This window comes from Talpa europaea, assembly GCF_964194135.1.
Source record: "Talpa europaea genome assembly, chromosome: 7".
NCBI classification, from domain to species: domain Eukaryota; kingdom Metazoa; phylum Chordata; class Mammalia; order Eulipotyphla; family Talpidae; genus Talpa; species Talpa europaea.
Window position 1 is genome coordinate 126512360 of NC_140074.1, and position 19074 is coordinate 126531433.

Below are 19074 nucleotides of genomic sequence, written 5' to 3' on the forward strand. Positions count from 1 at the left end.
TGAATGTCATTATGAATCAGGTATTGTTATATATATTTGAGTTTTTTATTAATTGTAGTTATTATACTTTTTGACACATCATTCTATCTTTGGCCATAGAAGCTCCTTTGTGTTGGTATCTGTGTTCTTTTTACATAATGACAGTAATAGGGGATAGCCTTTTTGCTTTTAGGTATGACAAGATGTCTGGTTCGTCTCACACATTTTCTGCCCTTGACCAGAAATCACTTATTTTTCAGAGAACTGTGGATGAGACCAAAGTCTAGTGCTAAAGATGCTCATTGCTGCTGAATACTTTACCTCTTGAAAGAAAAATAAGTCATGCCTTCATACTAATATTTCCAAGTCAAAGGATTATAGGGTTTTAAATATTTGTTCCTTTTCTTTTTGATTAAATATTGTAGTTCCTAATGATTAACAGAATCAGGAATTCAGGATTGTATGATTTAGGGAGGAGAAAATATAAAGAATAAATTGATTGAAGAAAGGAATACATGTTCTGAATTGAAGACTTAAAAGAAGATAAGCAGTGAGTCCAATCAGCAGTACTTACATTGGGCAGGAGGAATCATATCTTGCTGTTAAGTCTCAGGGAATAATAAATTGGGAGGTTGTGAAGTCTCGGACTCAGTTAAGTCTAGAATGGGTAACTGTTATGGATGGTGTGATTCCACTGACTTGTGACTATAATTTTCCCATTTAAAAAAGGAGGTGCATGTGGAGAAAGGCTCACTGACTTAATGAAATGCCCTTTTTCTTTGTTTAGTATGAACCCAGAGGACCTGGTCGGCCCTTGTACCAAAGAAGAATCTCATCTAGCTCAGTCCAGCCTTGTTCTGAAGAAGTAAGCACTCCTCAAGATAGTCTTACTCAGTGTAAAGAGCTTCAGGACCACAATAACCAATCTTCTTTCAACTTTTCATCCCCGGAGTCCTGGGTAAACACCACCTCATCTACCCCCTATCAGAACATTCCGTGCAATGGATCCAGCAGGACAACTCAGCCCAGAGAGATGATAGGTAAGACAATTTTAACTGCTCAGTTCCCAGATATCGATGGGTTTTTTCCTGTCCCATCCGCTGCCCTTTGCGTTATCATCTGTGAGCAATATTTAATACGCATGGCACAGTAGATGTGTCTCAGACATTCATACTGATGTGGAACTACATCAATTCCATCTTTATGATTTGCAAGGTAAATGGATCTACCCATATTTGGAAACTGAGCATTTTGATCTGTGAGTGAATAATAGAAGTAAATGGCACTTAAAACGTATTTCTAAATAGATAGAATCACCTTTGCTTGGGGAATTTTTGTTTTCTGTTTTCTTTGGGTTGGGGTTTGGTTAGGTCAGTGTCAGTTTCCAAGGACTTACTGTGAGTAGTTGACGTTTGCTATATGATGCACGTTGGCCATGAGAGAAACCAGAACAATCTGATATTTTGAGATTTTGAAATTTTGTGTTTATTCCTTATATGCTAAGGAACTTAGAAATTCAAGGCTACAGAGGAGAAAAACATAGAAAGGCATAGGAATGGTGAAGGCTGTAAAATTGGATGCAAAGTCTAAAGTCTTTCTCTTTTGCCTGGAGTGCATTTTTATCTTTCCTTTGTTCCCTCTTATCTTTTTATGTTTATTATAAAGAAATGAATGACTATTTGAGTTCTGTAATCTGTAGCCTTTTCTCTGTCAGCTGTGGACATTGATTTTTGTGAACAAGACACTGATTTTTGTTTGGTGAATTTCTGCCCTGGTAGCATCAACCTTTGTATTTGAAATTAATTTTGTTCATCTTCTATTAGAATGTGAATCCATTGTTTCTGTAACTGACCCATTTTTGAGCATGTGCCAGAGAAGCATATTTTTAGAACAATAGACATAGGGCAACACATTAAAGAGATTTTGGGTTTATTTCCTGGCAGAAGACATTGTCATTTTAATCTTTAAACATTCATTAGTACCTACTATGTATAAACGGCTCTATTTTGCCTGGTAGTTGAATTTCCTGAGAAATATCTAACTTACAAATTGTCATGAAAAGTTGTTACTTTTTAGTTGTTTTATTGTAATTTTATTTTTTATTTATTTATTTTTTAAGATTTATTTATTTATTTATACAAGCACTGGAGGGTGAGAAGCGCAGGAGGGTTAGAGAATTCACCAGAGCCAGGGCGGGGAGCAGAATAGGCAGACTGATGCAGAAATACACTGCTGAGGGGGGCAGCAGGCACGGCAGGAGAGGTCTGCGTGCCATGTGGGACCCTCCCCGGCGGCTGTGGATCGAACCAGTGCTGCAGAGGCTGCAGGCAACTTCACAGCCCAGTGCTCAACCGCTGCGCCACCAGGGGAGGTCCTGTAATTTATTTTAAAGACAAGACCATATATCTTTTCTTTTCCCACTTATCTTTTATGGTAAATTTTGGCCAAAATCAATAAAAATCTAACTTGAACTGAAACAGTAAAGGGTTCCTTAAATGAATGCCCAAAGTGCATGTCATTTATAGTGTCTTTTTCAAAAGTATAAAATTATTATTTTTTTTTGTGCTAGAAACAAATTGTAATGTTCTTTGATTGAAATTAATAGTTCAGTATTGAAAATTCACTCAAAAGTTCACTCAAAAAATTTGCTGAAAAGTTGAGATTATATGGAGATAGGTGTTTTGAATTTGAAGAATATCATTGTCATATTAATAAAATCCATTTTTAAACAATTGTCATCTGGAAGATAAATGATGAATCAAATTAATAAAGATCTTGAATTTATGGTTGAATAAGAACATAGGCATTAGGTAGAACTGTCTCTAAAATACTATTTTGTAAGTATTACTTGATTTAAAACATTTTAAGCTTAACTATATTGTCATGAAATTGAGAGCATGGTTAAATGATAAACTTAGTAAACTAAATAAAGATAGTAAGTTTTTGATCATGTAGTAAAATAAAATGTTTATTTTATGTATTATGTAGCACAGGCCACTTTATACTGAAATGTCTGTTAAAAGGACACTCTTAAAAGTAGTTGTTTTCATTCACAAAATCAGTGACCTTCACACGGAAAGTGATAAATTTTCTAGAAAGATAAGTGGTTTATAATAATTTCAGCAATTTCATGAAGTAAAATTACTTCCATCTTTTTTTAGTAAGACCAAAAAATGAAATGTTTTCACTGTATGCTCCAATCCACAAATAGGTAATAAACAGGAAAATATGTCCATAAACACCAGTAATCAAGGAAATGCAAATTAGAACTAGAACAAGATAATTATTATATTATCATCATCATTAGTATTAAAAATAGCAACACCAATGTTGTGACGGAGCAGGGAAATGGCAGACATTGTTGGTTGGGTGCGAGCAGTGTCTTCCCGCAGGAAAGTTGGGCCATAGTTACTGAAAGCCTTGAGGTCACAGCTGTATGTCTCAGTCAAGGACTTCCGGGTATTTATCCTAAGAAAATAGTCATGAATATTTAGAAATATTTATTTATAACAACTTTTATCATAGTCTGTAAAGGTGAAGAATTGACTATAACCCACATTTCTAAAAATGAGAGGTTATTAAATGAGTCATAAAATATTCTGTATAATATGATGTTCATAGGGGAAAAATACACCAGTGAGTTATGATATCTGGGAATATGAATGACTTTCTTCTTTAGCCTTTTCTGTAATTTCAAATTATCTTCAATGAGGATGTATCATGATTATAATCCAGCACAGTGTTAAATTTTTAAAAGATTGAAGATTAAAAAGTATGCTTGAAATCAAGTTAAGACTTAGTGGGCAATAAAATCAGGAAAGGTTGGGTCCAATTTTGAAGCACCTTGAAAGTCAGGTATATTGTAGGAAAATGTAAAGGAGCTTGTACCTCTGTGGTGGTAGTTTTTTTTTTTTTTTCTCCCTCTTTTATTCCATTTTCTTACATATGTGTTACAGGAAAAGCTGACATTTTTAACAAATCAAATCCAGTGCTGCTAGGAATTAGATTAACAATAGTCTACTTTGACCAGAAGTATACATATACCAGTGATTTAAGAAAGAACATGTTTGGGCTCATTTTCAAACTATGATCAGTTAATGTAACAAATATCAACGTGTACAATTGTTCAAGTCATTTTTTTCAAGCAGCTCTTCAAATCTGACCTTTAGTTTTTAGGTTAGCTATTCTAGTTTGCCTGGTTAATTCTTTATGAGCATGTATAAGATAGAAAAGTTTGTGTAGGTGTGTTGTGATGTCAACATTCTGTGGCAAAAGTTGTCTGTCCTGTGGCTGTGGCACCGGTGAGCTGCTCAGGATGAGAACTGGTTAAGAAATGCTTGCGTATCTCTGGAATGGCCTTCAATCAGTGTTGCTGTTTCTGCTTTTAGCTCCAACGAAGACCTGCAAAACCCCTGAGGATCAGTTGAAGTCAGAAAACCTCGAGGTGTCCAGTTCCTTCAACTATAATGTGCTGCAGCATCTTGGCCAATTCCCCCCCCTCATGCCCAACAAGCAGATCTCGGAGTCGGCCAGCAGCAGTAGCCAGCAAAGCTCCGGGGCCAGCAAGCCCGCCATGTCCTATGCCAGCGCGCTGCGGGCCCCGCCCAAGCCCAGGCCCCCGCCCGAGCAGGCCAAGAAGAGTAGCGACCCTCTGTCTCTGTTCCAGGAACTCAGCCTGGGGAGCTCGTCGGGCAGCAATGGCTTTTACTCCTATTTTAAATAATCACTTTTTTTTCCTCAAGGGAGAATGTTTTAATTTCTGTTTGTATCCATAGAATTAAGATAGTTGGACTTCATCTATAGATGCACAGTTCCCTTTGTTTTAATATTAAATCTGTTCTCACTTAATTGCTTTGCTGCTAGACTTGCAACTAATTTTTTAAAAGTATATTCCATTATTTTGCATTTTTGATGTGTCGGAATTTTGACAGCTTTTATGTAGAATAAAAAATATTTTTAAATTTGTGTATTGTTACATATGTTTGCATCAAGCTAGCAGCTAAGAGGTTAATTGTGCAACTATAAAAAAAAAAAGAAAAAAAGTTTGTCTAAAATGTATTTAAAAAGAAAAAAATTGTAAGTAGCATTTACATTTATCCAATAATATTACCATATGCTGGGTTTCTGTACCAGAAATGGCCAGTTGATGTACAAATGTATGTTATTTTTGCTTAAATTCATTTAAAATTTTTTAAAATAAAGGGGCAGCATCTTCTAAATACTTTTAAGTTTTATCAGCTTTTTTTTTTGTGACAGGATGCTGCATTCTAAAACTTTTCTAGTTTTAGACTGACGTGCTGTCCTCATCTCCAGCCACCGCAGGGGAGAGTTGAAGGCATTCTTCGCAGGTGTTTTGTATGCCTCTGTTCTTTGGTAAAGTGGAAAAACATTGGCATACTTAGTTATTTTTTTGGACAAGCTGAACTTCAAGCTTGTTTTTAATGTTAATTTGATAGTGTGTTTTTTTTTTAAACAAATCATGAAGCTGAAAAATTTTTAGGATCGTTGGTGCTTAGTAGACTTGATAACTATTTTAAAAATGCGTGAATTTAGTAAAATCCTTTTTTCCCTCACTATGCATGTGTAAATGTTTGTAATCTGGCTCCCTCCCCACCTACCGGTATAAGGAATTGTGCCGCTTTAAGATTTTTTTTTCCCCTCCAGTAAAAGTTTTGGTACCTTATTTGATGTTTACATTAAAACGTGACATTATACATGGCAATTCAAATATTTTGCTAACTTTTGTTTGAGGAACATCATTAAAGAAGAACTATAATGTTTGTGAAAGATGTATCAAAGTCCATCAAAATCCGGGGCAAAAGCTACCCTTGTTTTTTCTGTGTTTTTTTTTTTTTTCTTTCAGTTCCTCTAATATAACCCCACTGAACTTGTACACAAATATGAATTTAAATAACTATCTTAAATATTCTATGATCTAAAAGTTGTTTTGAATGAGCTTTGGTAAAATCCAAAGGAAAATGTTCACCCTCCTCCAATTAGTGGTCTTGTAACCCCTCTGAGCATGCATGTCCTTATTGTTTTCCTAATCTGGTAGTTCTACTTTTATACTTTAGAGAGATCTTGAAGCTCCAATATAACTTTTTTTTTTTTTTTTAAATAAGGCAATGTTGGGAAACATTACAAATGAACCAATGGGTCCTGATAATACTTTCAAAAATAGTTTCTTGAAAGACTGCTTCTGAATAGGTCATCCTGTGTTCACCATACATTTTTAAAATGGGGTTGAAAAGCTACAGGGGTAAAGAAAATTGCTTGCATCTCTGTCTGCCTGGAATGTCGCTGAGGTTAGCCAGCTATAACCCCTGTAATCCTCAGACAGCTTAGGATAAGAGAGTGCCTTTAGTCGAAGGTCAGAAGCTACAGGACAGATGAGAGCGCCTCTTTGTTCGATTCCATCTTTCTGCTCGGAGCACAGCTCATTGGTCTGTGGCTTCATGTTCCAGCTGCAGGTCGCTGCGTGAGGTGACATATTCGGACCTGCAGCTGCAGGCGTGTTCATGGTCCCTGTCAGTCAGCTGGAAAATGGAGCCAGCCTGTCACAGCACCATGCTTTCTCAGAATGGTGTCAGGTCTCCACATTTAACTGTGTCACACTTTGCCTAATATGCTTTTGTCACAAGAAGGGAAGAAAAAATGTTGTCATATCGTAGGTGATATTTCCAAGTCTGTGAGCAAACCAAATGAAAATGAGATCTCCCTGATGTGAGGATGTCTGTAAAATCATTTTCTCATCAAGGCACATTCTCCTCCGTCACAAATTGACAGGACGACCACACAAGCGAGACAAATGTTCAAAGACATTTTGATACTAGGAAGACAGAGCTGTCATGTCAGTTCTTGTAGTTAACCTCTAGTGATAAAGTAATTGCCTAACTTCCTGTTTCCCAGACTTGAACCTTCAAAACATATCAGTTTTTAAATTATTTATGTTTAAAAAGGGCACATGCATACATACCCTACCACCTTATATCAATACAATGATAGTGGAAACTTTGGATGAGGAAGTTTTAAAGTTCTTGTGACATCTCTGTTCCAAGCAGTTATTACTTTAAAAAAAAAAAAAACTAACTAAAAATAACAGCTTCTCATTAGTCCACTGCTGCGGTGAGCTCATTTTCTTATTGTCTCTACAGCCAGTCAAGGATCTGGATGTTTCCTCTGACACTCTCTTAGGTTCTGCTTCCAATGCAAATGTCATTCCCTAGGATGCTTACTCTTTTTTTGCATCCCCTAATGCCATATCTCTAACCCTTCTTTAAATCTGTTGTTTATGAATAATATAACAGTTTGGGATAAGTGTAATTACAAGAATTAGTGCAAGTTGTCATTGAAATGAGGCATCACTTTTGAATATCATTCATGCCATTTGCCCATCACTTGGGTAGTATTATTAAATGCCCCCAAATCAGGCTTCGAAAAGTTTTCAAACACCAGGTTCAACCTTGGAGGTCAGATGAAACTTTTTTTTTTTTTTTTTAACTTACTGTTAGCTCTTGGATAATACCAAGTATTACCAACTTCCCTTTCTTCCAGAACAGATTCCTAAGTGAGGTTAATTGTTCACATGATGTGTTTCGATTTCTTTGTTCTTTGAATCATTCTGAAGTTTTCTTTTTCTTGCCAGAACTAGTTTTTATTCATTTCACTTCTTAATTTCAGTGCTACTGAAAATTTTCTCTCTCTCTTTTTTTTTATAACCTTAAAGAAATTCTTTTGGGTGATAAAATATGTGCGTATTCATGCTGATTTTTTTTTTCCTGATCTAAAAATGAATTTAAGATCTGAGGAGCCTCATTCAGTGGGATGAGGATATTTTCCGGTTATATGTTTAGAAGGGGGTTTGGTTGCCATTTGGCATGTGCTTTTCCAAATTGTTAGAGCACAGCCTTGTCTTTGATGCATCAGTAGTTAATTATTGACCATTTAAACTAACATGACCTTAATTTTCCTTCCCTCACACAGGTATGCTTTCTATCCAGATCATTTTATATGTGAAGTAACAAAACTGTTTTGTGTGGTTTTTCTCACCAGAGAGTCTAGAATAAGTTCAGGTTCGGTGTAAATATCAACTAGTCTTTTCAGTTCAAAGAATTGCAGAATAAGTAAGATAAGCAGAATTCCCACTGCATAGCATTACCTGATAAAACACAGCAGTCTCCAAGACCTATTTGTGAAAATCGGCTCCTTATTTGTGGAGGCATTGAAGTTGCTGAGAAAGCTAACCGAATTTCCTAACTTTGAGATAATTAATATATAGTATTATCTTGCTCCAATATAGTTGATTTTACCTATTTAATATTTCCCTAGGCTTTGTGTTTCTCTAGGATATCTCTCAAGAACAAAGCTATAAACATGTAAGAATGTACCTCTAGCCATATCGGCTAGAGAGAGCCAAGGCTAAAAGCCAGGCGTGAAAAACAATTTCAAGATAAAGATTAGATGTCACTATTGTTACTAAGAAAATGAGATTTACTGAAATAATCGTTTACAAAGAGACACCTGGTATACTTAGATAGCAGAGTTTCATATTGGAATAGTTTTTGAAAAGGGAATCCCAGAAAATGTCTATAAAAATACAAGATTAAAACTTTAAATATATCGAAAGATACAAATTGCTGCCTTAAGATGTTATTTAGGCTACCGTCAAAGGTAGTAATTTATCTTTTATGATTTGCCAGGCATCATTTCTTGCTAACCATCCCCTTAACATGTGAAAACCTTCCATTTCTACCACCGCTCTGTATGTCTTCCTAAATCTTGAGGTCAATGTTTTAATGGATCTGCTTTTGCTCCCCCTCTTTGGCATCTGATCCACAAACTACCTAGCAATTAGAAATAATGGCTAACATTCTGACTCTAATTTCTTGTCTAAAATACCACCTAGTGACATCCGTCCCATGTTATAAAGAACATCATGGAGGAGTATGTGGCATGGTAGTCTTAAAAGTACTCTTCGTCTTAGGTTTCTCTCTCTTTCCATCTACTTGAGAGTTGGAGATTCACTTGCTGAGGCTTTGCTGTAAAGCAGCTCTAGTCACACTACGTTCATGCCTGATAACAAGACCATTCTTACACGAAGTGAATCTTACTGGCATTTAGCATTCTTATAAAACACAGAAAGTGGTAGTGTTATTACTGTAAAGTAGGATATCAGATTGAACATTAAAAAAAAACATTTAAAAGTTTTGAAATAGTTGAAAATCTTCTTTGGAATAAACTCAAGGACACAGTCACAGGAGATTCTAAATTTTGTTTCGAAGGAAGGTACCTACTTACTAGAAGTATCTAGACTTAGTGATGTGAACTGTGGTTAAGACCTAGACCCAGTTATACAACAGTAGTCTGGAGCTTCTGAAACTGGAGTGTTGAGAAAACCCAGAGACAATAGTTTCAGTAATCAGAGTACTAGACCAGCTTTTATTTGCAATTTGTTCAGCAGAGATTTTATTTTGATACAATTATGAAGCATAAAACAGTAAGTTTTATATCATTCTATGAGTTCATTAAACAATCTTAGGGAAGTTTCCTTATGTTCTTGGGGAGTCGTTTTATTCTCCACCTCTGATAGGAGGTCTCTTTTGTATTTGTTTGTTTGTTTGTTTACTAGCATGTGACTGCCTGCCTTAGAGCTATGAATAGGAGGGGAAACCAATATTACTTTTAAAAAAGAATTTGATTTCTTGAAATTTGGTCATGAATACTTCTTTGGGTGTTTGAGGAGGAAGGGGGAAGGGGTGACAAGTCACATAGATTGCAATACAGAGTGGAAGTCACACGGTAGTGTCTGTTTACAAATTGTTCCTGTTTTAAGGCTTTATAATTGTGAGCAGGATAGGCCTCTCAAACTTGAGGCAGCATCAGAATTTCCTGGAGGTCCTGTTAAGATGCAGCTTGCTGGCCCCTGCCCCTGGGTTTCAGGCTCCAGTGTGGGAATGGAACCTTTGCATTTGCAGTGAGTTCCCAGGCTGTGCTGGGAGCCTCTGGGTCTGGAGAAGGTCTGAAGGTCGTTTATTTTCTGGGTGTAAAACCCTGCTTTCCTAGATATTTTTGTAATGCTGATGCTGTGAGTGGACTATTCATGGAGAAAGTCTGGGAGAAAGGCCTCTGAAGTGTGAGGCGCCCCTTGAATTGACTGCCACCCCTTCAGGGTCTGGGCCACTTCCACATTAGGGTACACGAGCACTTTCATTTCTAGGGTGTTTGGTTTTGTGGGTGCTGGTGCTTGGGCTTTGGTCTGGAAGCTGTGTGTGCGTTTGGTGTGCTAACAGTCCATCTTAATTACCCAGCGCTTGGAGAGAGAGTCGTGGAAGGAAGCCATCGATGTCATGAGAATGCACTTTGCATTTCTCAAGGCGCTAAATATAGGAGACCCTGTGCTAAGATAGCAGTTGACACGGAGCATTGAGCTTAACAGATAATCCCCAAATAATGTATTTGTAGTTTTTATGTTGTTGTTTTTTTGGGGGGGGGAGGGGCGATCAGGGTCACCACTGGCATAGGGTTTGTTTTTCAAATTATGTATTTCTCAGGTTAAAGTTATTTTGGATTCTCTGCCATGCCAGCAGGTATTCGAGGAGCCTGAAGTGTTGTAAATGGCAGAAGATTGATAATGTCTCTGATTGCTACCTTAAAAAAATGTTCGCGAAACAGTCTAGGGGAATTTACCACCTATGCAGCATGAGTTATTCATAAACCATGGGTGCACATGTATGAGCAAGTTATTTTTGAGAAAGAAACTGCCTATAATAAACCTGACAGGTCTTCGGATATTTTAAAATGTGTATGTTTTTGTCACTGTTGTTAATGTCCCCCCGGCCTGCGGCTGGAAGGGGGGATGGGGCTCTGCCTGTGGCTTTTAGTTCGGCTTTGAATTTACTGAGATACTAGAAAGAGAAAAAGATATTTTAAAGGTAATAGGTTATAGAATGACTTAGAGGTAGAAGTACACACGATAAGCAATCATAGAACACACAGCTTTGGAATCCTCAAAACACAAGGACTTCCTAGTCGATAGGGTTGATTGATAACCTCCCGTGGGGATTGTTTATATGTTCAGCACAGGTTACTTTATCCAGTTCCAAATGCTTCGATTTTTTTACATTATACTTTGCACGATGCCTTGTATGTGAAGACCTCTTTCTACCTTTCAATAGGTCAGAGGGCTCTTTTGTCCAGGTTGAAATCCCAATGTGTCAGTTATACCTGAGAATGTTTCTGAGCCCCCACTCCCGCACAGAGGAAGGGTCTAGGGTTTTTCATACATCCGGACCACCCCTGCTCCCTCTAAATCCGTGTATACGACATCGTACTGTATCCGCTTACTGTGCCAGCCATCTGACCTGATACTTTGAAACCCGTGAAGGTACTGGTTATACATAGTAGTTGTATGCTAGGTCAAAACGGTGATTAAAATACCTCTCCTCTAAATTATAAAGGTAATGGGTTTTTCATTTTCTTAAAAGGTCCTGTTATTAGTGACAGATTTTTTTTTTTTAATGCTTCAAAAATACAGTTCTTACCTAATCTTGTTCAGCTAACTTTATATGATCAGCTATTTAGCAAATTGATACTGGGACTTGTTTTGGCAAGGCTTCCAAAGGAGGCACAGCGGAGGTGGTCTGTCTCCATCTCTGGAAAGTACCAGTGCAGCCATCCAATCATAATTTATGGCCAGACCATAAAAAAGTTTCTTTGTAGTTAGTGATACCTCATCTGAGAGGTTCTAAGAGTTTATCCTTCAAAGTAAAAATAACTTTGTATCATAAAGTAACCCCAAAGCCACTCTCAAGGGTTTTTATTTTCCTTTTTTTTTTTTTTTTTTTTTTTTTTTTGGTCTTTTCCTTTTTATTTGAAAGTTAGTTTTGGAGTTCCTTTAGCCACTTTGATTCCTTAGAACAAGTTTTTAATCTGGGGGTCTACAGTTCCTACCTTGTGATCATTGTCTCAGTGAAGTTCTTTTGTTTTAAAAGATTCATGGTAACACAAAATGTATTTTACTGCTACAACTAAAATGTATTTATAATAAAATGCCTTTTTAATAATTTGGAGATTTATTTGTGATGTGTGAACCGAAGTCCTCCGTTTCCTTTCACCCTGAAGTGCAAGGATCTCACACCAAGCACAGCACCTTGGTTTTATCCATAACATTAACAGGTAAAATCTGCCAGCGTAATAGGATGCACTGTTAATCTGTCAGGTTATATTTCCAGAAATTAGCAACTGGACTAACTTTCCTTGAGCAAAGACCAAGCAACTCCGAGTGTTTCTGGAAAGTTTCCGATCCTCAGGGGTCAGTGAGAGGAGATGAGGCCTAGGCAGATTGTCATTCCCCATGGGTCTTAGGCATTTTTTAAAAAATGATCACTGATTACTCTTAACAAGTCAAATATTAATGCTGGGCTTACACAACACGGAATTGATTTCAGGACTCATAACCCTAGTTTAGAGCAATATATTATGTGGGTACACCACCTGTCAGAGCCGTGAGTGACAAGCATTCATCCCATTATCTCACCCCCCTTCCACCCCCACGGAAATGCTGGCTGTGCAGAAAATTACCAAGTCAGGCTCATGTTTTTGTTTTGGAAATAATTCTTTGCATCTACCATGATGTGATTTTGAGCAATGTCAGTGGGTCACAGAATGCTTTGTGTGCCCTGGCTATTTTTAACACCCCATTAATGTGGCACCGTAAATCTAACATATATACCTGGCCTAAAGTGGGTGCATGTAAGTGGATGGGATAGACCACCTTTCATGGTCTTAGCAGGTATCAATTTATAATTCTTACTCATCGCAGTGAATCCGCTTTTAAGCTAAGTGTGTTACTTGCTCTGGGCAGATGTGATACAACATAAATCATCTCGATTTTGCAAAGAAAAACACTTCTTTACAAATAAATTGAATGGATTTGGAAGAGCTGCTGTCTGCTCCAGATGAAGTAACCAGGGCCCCAGTGGGGAAATGCAAATAAGATTCTCTCAGGTGGTGATTCCTGTGCCATATCGGTGTTCCTTGAAGCGGTTTTTCTGAGAATATTAGCGTGAAAGTTAGCAGGAAAATGTAATTTCATCAAAATTGCAAGGTGGAAAATGCTGTATGGATTGCAGGTCAAGCATGAAGATGGAAAATTGTTTGAATGGAGGGAGTGCTGGAATGGAGAATTGTTTGCACTTAACTTGGTTAAACTAGAATATTCGAATACCCCTGTGGTTGATTTTAAGCAGTTGAAGAGCCTTTGGCTGTGTGACATTCATAGCGTTGTTCTAACAAACCAATTCCTAGTAGATGGAAATCTTTTCTTCCGATTCAAAGAACCCCAGGCTGATGGCATCACCTCAGTTTGCATCCATCCTACCAGCGGCAGCCAGGCTTATCTCTCCAAAACAGATCTGACATGCCTGCCTTTTCTGAAGGGCTCTTAGAAGTTTTCTATCCCCATGGTACCATTTTGAGCTGGGCTGTCAAAGCAACCCCACCCCCACCAGGTCTAGTTCCTGAGCACAGAGCAGACCCAGCCCAACCACTCACCACTTCTTCCCTGTCAGAGTCCTTGACTTCCAACCCCCAGGTCTCCTTGGGGGAACTCGACATATTCAAGACCATGTAAATTCCCCCTCCCATACTCCCCAGCTGGCATCAGCCCCCTCTTCCTCACACCTCTGGTATGACAGTTTCTGTATTACCTTTGGAGTTTGTGAGCTTCTAGGTGGCTGAGATCATGCCCTCAAGTCTCTAACCCTACAGCACCGGCCCTGTGCCTTTTATAGCAGCCCCCAAACTCCCTCGCTGAACTGACTCGCGGTTTGATTGAGAAAAGAACTAAAGATGCTCTGCCCTCCCCCTCCATGTCCTTTGTCAATGCAGCGTGGCCAGATGACAACACTCGGCAGGAGTTGATGGGCTGGGGGTGGAGGAGTGAGCGGTGAGGTCCCACCCACTCCACATGCTCGCAGAGCAGCGACAAAGCATTAGCATTCATGAGTGTTTTATGTCTAACCAGGTATCACCGTTGGAAGCCTTGGTTTGACAGCGTCACCATGGTTATGTCAATTTTGATGGATGCTGCCTATTTTAGCATATCCTGGTCTGTAGGCATATACCTACCGTGCAGAATGTGATGAATTCCCCTTTGTCTGAAGCTCTGACTGATTTTAAATCCACAGAGGGAGGTAATTAAATTGAATAGAAGCTACAGCTTGCAAAATCTATGATGTTATCCCACCCTTAGCTCATTAAAACTCTTGCTCTGCAAATTGACTTCAACCATTGTTTCAGGAAAGTGCCCTGAATCCCTGGGAAGTGGCTCTGGTCAGATGATGGATGGGCGGTAGAGGACTCCAGAAAAGGGGTGTGGGTGTGGCCGCCCAGCTCCTACTCTGGGCTCCCCTGCAAAGGAAACCAGAGCTGAATGGGGTGGGATGCCGTTGGCTCCCCCTTGAACAGAAGTGAACCTGAGGCTTCAGATGACAAGCCCGTGCATGTGAGCAGGCTGCCTGCAAGTGTGGGAGCCCTGGCAAAGGAAACTCGGAAATGTTCTAATTAGTCTTTAGCGTTTTGTTTCCTTCATGTGCAGAAGACGCAGGCGAGTGAACGGAAGGGCCTGAAGAGGCGCAAGTGGGAGGCCTGTCTCCGTGTCTGCTCCTCCAGCCCAGCTGCGAGTTGGGTGTTTCATCTGCTTGGAATCCAGACCTGCCGCCTCTTTACAAAGCTAAACCAAGTGGCTGCTCTCAGCGGAGGCTTTTCTTCTAAGACAAAGTTCTGCAGATTCAACCCTCTTAACTTCGTCATGGGCCTTAATTAAAGCGAGTTTGCCTAACCTGGGACAAAAGTCCCGGGGAATTCTCGGAAGGTGGGTAAGCACGTCGGCATTCCGAGATGAATCACGTCTCCCCAGGCTGACCCGACGGGCCTGGGGTCCTGATCATCCCTCCTGGGCCCGATCTGCTCACAGGGTGGAAGCAAAACTGTCTGAAAAACCTTTGAGATCTGGGGTAATTAAAGGTGGTTTTGAACCTTCCAGCCAAGTATTTCTGGAAATCTGCTCTTCGAGGCTGTCAGCTGGTGGGCTCCAGCTCAGAAATTCATCTCCTGTGAGCGAGCCGCAGCCGTGTGCACTGCTGTTGCGCATACAGCTGGTTCTGTCTCATTAATCCAACGGAGGCCAAGCATGGGGCAGCCACTCTGGCAGCAGGTCTCTGAGGCCAGGGAGTCAGCTTGCAAATGAGCCCTTTCAAGCTCCCACCAGCCATCAGAGGCTCGGGACTGAGCCTCAGGGCTTTCCTCTTTGCCACACCTTTGCAGGTACTCCTCCTGGCTCATTTCCTCCTCCTCACCTTGGTGCACTTGCTCAGCTGCCCATCAGTCCTCCGGGTACCGTCAGCTGAGGGCTTAGGACTGGGCTGGGGAAGGTTCTAAATGCTGGGATGGTTCTGAGGAAAATTATGCCCTTCTCTTCAAAGAGTTTATAATCCCACGAGATATGCAGACGGGGGACTTACCCAATTCCACAACGACCGACCTGCGTGGAATGGGGTAAGTCCCGGGAATGCGGGTGTCAAGGGCACCAGAAGGAGGGAAGCTTGGCTGCTGCCCCAGGGGTTGGAGCTCATGTCCCCTCGTGGTGTCTGAGGTGGGCCCTGCAGAACAAAGACTCCAGCAGGTGGAGACGGCCTCGTGGCCCTGTCTGGCGAGGACCCACTCAGGCTCATGACATTTCTGCTTCATTTTAAAATCTAGGCCATTGTACGCCATGTCCCAGAAAGGACAGCACTCAGCCTGCCCTCCTGGCGCCCCTGTCTGGCACACGCCCAGCACACAATGCGCTCCTTGGAGGGGTAGCCGGACCACGTCCCCCGGGGAAGCCCGCTCCCACGTCCCCAGAACCTGCGGGTGTGTGTCCACATCCTAACCCAGGGCCTTGCAAGAAAGGACCTCGTGGGGATGATGAAGCCAAGGGCCTTGAGATGGGGAGGGCGTCTTGGTCTATCTGCACGGGCCCAGTGTCACCTCTTATAGGAGGGGGTGAAGGTGTGATGAGGGACTGGGTGGTGCTACAGCCGAGGGGGCGTCTCCGGAAGCTGGGAAAGGCAAGGAACAGGAGCCTCACCTGAGGTCCCCAGAAGGAACCACCTTTGCGAACACCTTGGTTTTGGCCACATCAGGCCCATTTCAGACTTGTGGTGTCCAGAACAGGAAGGGGGGTAAATGCAGGGTTGGCAAAGATTTTCCATAAAGAGCCAGAGAGCAAATAACTTCGACTTTGCAGACCTGATGGGTTCTGTGGGAGCCGCTGAATTCTGTGGTTGGAAGAGGGAAGCAACCACAGGCCTGGACTGGGCCCGTATAGACTGGACAGACACTCGTATAGCTTTTCACAGCTCAAGCCCACGTAGCAGGATGACCTTATCCCCTGTACAGAGTGCCTGGGGAAGCTCAAGGGTTTAAAGTTTCAAAACCACCTTTAATTACCCTGGATCTCAAAGGCTTTTTTGTACAGTTTTGCTTCCGCCCTGTGAGCAGAACCGGCCCAGGAGGGATTACCCCCTTCTGGACGTACCTTCAGCCCTGGAGCAGGTGAGACATGCACAGCAGCGAGGGGAACCCAGCAGACTCGCGAGCACGATCGGGCACGTGGAAGGCTCCCCTGTGGGTCATGGTGGGGCAGGGCTGGACAACAGCTTCTCCAGGGTGGAAAGTGCATGGGGCGCGGTGGCAAGATGGGGAGGTGGCACCCCCTCAGGCGGTGGCAGGGGAACAGGAGGAGGGGGTGGGCTTGGGGGTCACCTAAGAAGCGGAAACTGAGGCGTGGTCAGCTCGGGCCAGGCAGACAGCAGCAAGGACGCACGGTGTGGGACAACGGGCAGATACGGTGCCATCAGTCGAGGGAGCCCAGAGAGAAGGATGTTCGGGCGAGAGGGGTCAGAGGACTGGTTTGGACTTTTGCTCTAAAACATCCGGAAAGTGAGCTCCCTGGGGAAAGCAGTGACAGCAACTGGAGGGCCCCTGCGTGGAGAGGCGGCCCGAGGAGACATGCAGGGGACCCTGTGCTGCGAGGGAGGAGGCCGAGACAGAACCCCGCAGACCTCACAGCCGCAGGGCGGGGGACTCGCTGGCTGCCTCTCCCCCGGGGCCCAGGCCTTGGCTGGTGTGGCTCCTTTTTCTCATTTTCCTCCCCATTGGACAGAGAGGATCCATTGCTGGCACCTACCGCCTCTCGGATGTTTCTGGGTAAACTGTATCCCGTTTTTACTAACCTCATTTGTGCTGAAGGCCCAAAACACGGACGTGGCGCCTGAAGGCCCTCGGAAACGCAGCACAAATTGACTTCGATCCCCCCACCCGCTGGGTTGGGGAAGGTGTTCACAGCTGGATCAGAGACCTGGAGATTGATTTCCAGCCTCTCAAGTTCAGAGCCCAGAACGCCCGGGGTTGTGACTGCAGACAAACCGCATCCTGGCTGGGTCACCTCTGTGGAAGGAGAGGGCAGCCTCCACCAAAGCTTCCAAGGGGTCAGGTCATTCATTTAGAGGCCCAGATTCTTGTCAGGAGCAAAGCCACCAAGAACGACGCACCTTGTAACGGCAATAACCTTCATGGATTTCTCCGCAGGGCCCAGGCCTGTGTGGGGACGAGTTGAAGGCCACGGTCTCTGCAAGCGTCACCACGGCCACTGGCCAGCCGCCCCAGCCACAGGCTCCTTCCTTTTAAATTGTGCTAAGCAGTGAACAAGCCTCTTCCTCCTCACCTTACAGGTGGAAACAGCCAGGGCTCAGTAGGCCAGCTAATGAGTGTGTGTGACTCAAGAGAATGGAGGTTGGCTAAGGTTTTCCATAAAGAGCCAGGGAGTAAATAACTGCAATTGTGGGCCTGATGGGCTCTGTGGGAGCCACTGAATTCTGTGGTTGGAACAGGGAAGCAGGCAGAGGACAGGTGTGGCTGTGACGGACAGGTTTGCTCCTCCAGGTGGCTCCAGCCAGGCTCCTCTGCCCTTTTCTGGACCAGGCCTGGACTGGGCCTGTATAGACGGGACAGACACTCATATAGTTTCTCACAGCTCATGCCCACGTAGCAGGATGACCTTATCCCCTATACAGAGCGACTGGGGAAGCTCAAGGCTGCCCCAGAACCATCTGTTCCAGGCAGCACCTGAACAGGGCGCTGTGTCCCAGCCCCTGGGTCCTGTTAGCACCCAGCTGGTTTTGCAGGGACCCGCCCCAGCTCCCTGCTTTGTGTCATCTTTCACTTCTCTGACTGCACCGAGCCCCTGCTCACCCTTCCTGTTGCCTCATCTCCCCTTCAAAGTGCCCAGTCACCTCTGCATGATGGACGCGTCCCTGCGGCCTCAGGGAATGCTGAGGGACCCTCCCCTGACCACTTCACCCCTGCTTATCTTTGATGTCCCCATAAAACATTACCGGTGGACTCTGAAGTTTGATTTCATGAAATTTTCAAAAGTCATGAAATGTTATTCTTTGGATAAAAAAGGAAAAAGAAAATGGCTAGCGCTGTTCCTAGCTTGTGGGGTGTCCAACAGCAGGTGGCAGCCAGGTCTGACCCATGGGTGGGCTGCAGTTGGCGCCCCTGTTGGGGAAACATGAGCTGTCGCGGGTCCTCCCGGCATGTTCAAGTCCAGGAGCCTGGGCCTTCTGCCGGCTCCGCCTGACTTCCCACCTCTGAGGGCTGGGCCCGGACCCGGGGTTTGGGGTGCAGCCCAGTGTCGGCCATGCGCTCAGGTGCCCTAGTGTCCAGGCGCTGAGCCCTGCTTTCTGGTGTTCTGCCACCAAAACCCAGCGTCGGGCGAGCTGGCCGTGCTGTGTCGCGCCGAGTGAATGCTGGTTAGCACCCAGCAGGCCGCGTTCTGGAAATAACCCCTCCTTATTTTTAACAGATGGTGTCTGGTTTCTCCCAGAGTGGGTCCCCCCCGGCCAGAGATACAAGCCAGAAACCTGAACCTCTAGGTGTCCTTGGGAAACAGGACCCTCTGCCACGGCTCCCCACCGAATCCTCGGCACACTGCAGGGATGTGCTTTTTGCTTCCTCCTCGGGGTCCTCCCGGAGGCCAGGAGTTCTAGC

The 19074-nt window shown here is 42.9% G+C and overlaps 1 protein-coding gene across 2 annotated transcripts in view; it reads left to right on the forward strand.

Moving 5' to 3' along the window:
- The window catches only part of HELZ (helicase with zinc finger), a gene marked incomplete at both ends in the record, with an annotated part of 123875 nt that extends 119173 nt beyond the window's left edge, over nucleotides 1–4702 (forward strand). For both annotated transcript variants that reach the window (XM_084236911.1, XM_084236912.1), the window contains 2 exons: nucleotides 767–1019; nucleotides 4368–4702. In XM_084236911.1, coding sequence (XP_084093037.1) covers nucleotides 767–1019; nucleotides 4368–4702 — 588 coding nt within the window. The remainder of the gene's footprint in view (nucleotides 1–766; nucleotides 1020–4367) is intronic.
- Between the last annotated feature and the right edge of the window lie 14372 nt (nucleotides 4703–19074).